The sequence below is a fragment of the Apium graveolens genome, chromosome 2 (assembly GCF_009905375.1).
Source record: "Apium graveolens cultivar Ventura chromosome 2, ASM990537v1, whole genome shotgun sequence".
In the NCBI taxonomy this organism is placed as follows: domain Eukaryota; kingdom Viridiplantae; phylum Streptophyta; class Magnoliopsida; order Apiales; family Apiaceae; genus Apium; species Apium graveolens.
In genome coordinates, this window is record NC_133648.1 from 307802427 (window position 1) to 307806157 (window position 3731).

A 3731-nucleotide genomic window follows, 5' to 3' on the forward strand; every position below is an offset into this window, starting at 1 on the left:
ACTTTCTTCAATTTCTTATTAAATCGACTTTATATCATTATATACTCCAAAAACTTCTAAGTTCTTTTTTAATCAACTTATCATCTTAATATTTTTCTAAAGATTTTTTTAATATCATTTCTCCTCTTTCAACTTACTATATTAATATTTTTCTAAAAATTATCTTATAATTTTTAGCCTATTATATATTTTTAGAGACAAGTATTTATCAATATGTTTTCTCAGTAAAGTTTTAAAAAAATTTATAAGCCCGCACTTAAGACAGCGTCTCTCAAATCGTCTCGCTCTATTTTTTCTACATTTCTCAATTTTTAAGTTAATAAATATTAAAAATTAAAGTTACATTCTACATTTTTCTAAACTTTCTCCACTTTATTCTTAATTAAATTTATCATCTTAATATTCTCTCAAAATTAAAGACAAATATTTAAAAACGTGTTACATATTTTTTAACTTATTCAAACTAAATCAAACTTTTTCGGGTTAAAAATAATTTAAATCCAATTTTTTTTTATTTTCTCAATTTTTTGAGTTGGCGAATATTGAAATTCTCCTGAACTTTCTTTTTTAATTAAACTTATCATCTTAATATTCACCTGAAGTAAAGACAAATATCTAAAAAAATGTTATATATATTTTTAACTTATTCAAAATGCAAAGACAAATCAAACTATTTCGGGTTAAAAAAATTCAATTTCAAAATTTCCGGTTCTATAACATCTAATTGAATTAAAATGAATCGTAATAAATACTAACTAAATCAGATTATTTTTTCGATTTTAAACATATTTTCAAATAAAGGATAAGGAAAGAAAAATTATATTTTAGTACTCAAGTATTTCTTATTGCGTACGTTTATTGATTTTACTAGTAATATTTTTTATTTAAAAATTTCGATTCTAATTATTTACATATATAACTTATAGATATTTTTATAGAAAATAATATAAATGGTCTGACACGCTTGTATAAAAGGCGTGTTTGTTGAAAATCCAAGGCGTTATATAAAGTTAACCAGAGGTGAATCCAACAAGATGAAAGCAAAGACCTCGTTGTGACGACAGAACCACCGGGAATGCAAATAAGAGCAAAACGTTTTCTCAACCAAGAGCTGGGGATTGATGTAGAGTTCAGGTTGTTTAAGCCAAGTCTTCTTGAAAAATAAGCTGTAATTTTCTGGTATCTATCAACTAAGCAGTTAAACTAAGTCTTCTTGAAAACTTTAAAGAAATTCAAAGCTAGTTAATTTTTTTGCTAGACAGTTTATTAGTATCTGTTTGGACAGTCTGATGATGATAAATCTTTGCAGTTGAAAGTTTGTCCAAGCAGCCCACAACACTTGAATAGTTGTATCAACTTGTTATAGTCAACCAGCTTTGGAGACTAGAGATAAAGTGTGTTCAGGAATTCTCACAACAAGAGTAGGCTGCAAGCTTTGCCAAGACAGAGACATTATGCATATAAATATGAAGCAAATTTCTTTATTACACATCACTCTTAACACATAATCATGGAATCAAATATGATTAAGATAAGAGCCAAGAGAAGCCGAACATCCAGAACAATTTCTCCTATTCGACGTGCCCCGGACCTGAAATTATCCCCTTCGATAGAATCTGCTGCCAAAGTTGCTTCCAGTGAAGACCTTTTGATTCAGATCTTGTTGCATGTCCCTGTTAAGAAACTTCTAAACTTCAAATGTGTGTCCAAACATTGGTTATCTCTCATTAGTAATCCACATTTTCTTCGTCTTTGCAGTCCTCTTCCTCCCTCTGTTGCTTCCCTTTTCTTCGCCAGCTCCTCTTCCTGCAGAAGCAATCCTGACTACCAGTTCATTCCTCTTGATGTCAATGATAAATGCCCAACCCCCTTCAAAACTCTTGATTTTACTAGTGATGCTTTAGGTTTGGGAATATCTGTTGTACAGTCTTGCAATGGCCTACTGTTATGTGCTAGCTATAGAGCATGCGAATTCAATCGTACCTATTACGTGTACAATCCCACCACTAAGCAATATTCTACACTTCCTCAAATTAGGAATGAATATTCAAAATATGTTTGTGCTATGAGTTTAGCCTTTGATCCTATGAAGTCACCTTACTACAAAGTCGTGTGTGTTAGACGCTCTGAAACGTCTCGTCAACTTTTCCAGATTGAGATTTATTCATCGGAGACTCTGTCATGGAGAGTCTCCGGTGAAGCTTTTAACGCACCAAAGCATACTGAATTCCAAAATTCTGTATATTACAATGGTTCTGTGCACTGGTGGAATGGTTCTTTTCACTGGTGGAATGGTTTCACCCACGGTGGTCAATGGAGGACCGAGACATATACTTTGTACTTCAAAGTTGACGAAGAGAGTATTGAACAACTGCTAATTCCTAGGGAGCGCTGCAGATATTATCATGTAGCTTCTTATGTTGGAGAGTCCGACAGTCATTTGCATCTTGTTGCAGGAAATTCTGATTTTAACCGTTTCTTCCATGTGTATGAGATGGCGAAAGATTACTCAGGGTGGTTTGTCAAGTATCATGTTGATATGTCAACAGTTGCCAAGGATTTTCCAGAGATAAAAAAGAAAAACCGCTTCTATGGATACACAGTAAAAATCATTTCACTTGTGAGGAGAGGAAAAGAAGAGGAAGAAGATGGTTCCTTCTTGGTATTGGAAATACCTGGAGGAAAGATTATCCGTTACAACCTCGTGGATAAAAGTGCGAAGAAGCTATGGGAATTTGCTCCCGGTCACAAGTTTTACAACGATGATTGTCTAAGGCATGTCTGTGCCTTTCCATACATCAGGTCTCTTGCCTGTGTGTGATTAGTGGTCAGATCCGGTTTAACTAATAAGTTGTTATGCCGTGTAATGTTACTTTGCAATGGTTTATCTAGGGGATTTATCCCGGAGATAGATAAAATCCAGGTTTCAAGTTTATGTAAGGCTGTACCCTCAGTGCAATTGATATGTATATTTGTAAAATTTTATGTTATTCTACAAATTTCAATAGAATAAATGTTTTTAAGTAAAAGAAAAGGTGGAAACAGAAGGAAAAAGATCTCCACATCCAAAACAACTTCACTCAACAATCAACCAATTCAACTTAAGTTTCATTTTCTCCTTCATAGTTAATGGAAAAGGAAAGAAACTTCTTCCTTGTTTTTGGCTGTTCAGCAATAACAGACTAACAGTAAAATCTCTTGGATGAAAGCATTAAAATCCTAAACATTTCCTGCAACTGGTTAAGGTTTGAACTCTCGTCGATCCTGCCATACGATTGAAGTTGATAGTGTTAATTGTAAAGGATGGATCACTCATCATATCATACCTCAAATCCATTGAGTCTCAAACACGTCAAAGAGCAACAATATAGGTTTTCATAAAATTTTGCGAGAATATTGGAGTAAGCATGCTTTGAAGTAGGCATCTCAAGCCAAGTAGGAGTAACCAACTTCTACGAACCTTAAGGTGTACTGAAAAAATAACTAATTTGATCTTACACGTTTATGCAACAAGCCAGTAGAATTGATGTAACAAGCCTGAATGTTGTCTCTCGAACAGTAGTCAAAAGATTGATGCTCCAGCGATTTGGTGGCCAGTTTCCAGATTTTGCAACTTGATGGCTGGAAGTAGGTTTGATATTTGTTGTGGTGGCTGCTCCATTAAATTAGTTACAAATGTAAATTAACAAACGTGATGTTGTACAATGACCATCCTTTACATATCACAAATT

At 33.4% G+C, this 3731-nt stretch overlaps 1 protein-coding gene across 1 annotated transcript; it reads left to right on the plus strand.

The window, feature by feature from the left end:
• Nucleotides 1-1502: 1502 nt before the first annotated feature.
• On the plus strand, nt 1503-3005 carry LOC141706368 (F-box protein At5g07610-like). Its single transcript, XM_074509144.1, has one exon. It carries the CDS (start codon nt 1511-1513, stop codon nt 2819-2821), a length of 1311 nt encoding a protein of 436 aa, XP_074365245.1. The 5' UTR covers nt 1503-1510; the 3' UTR covers nt 2822-3005.
• Nucleotides 3006-3731: the final 726 nt, after the last annotated feature.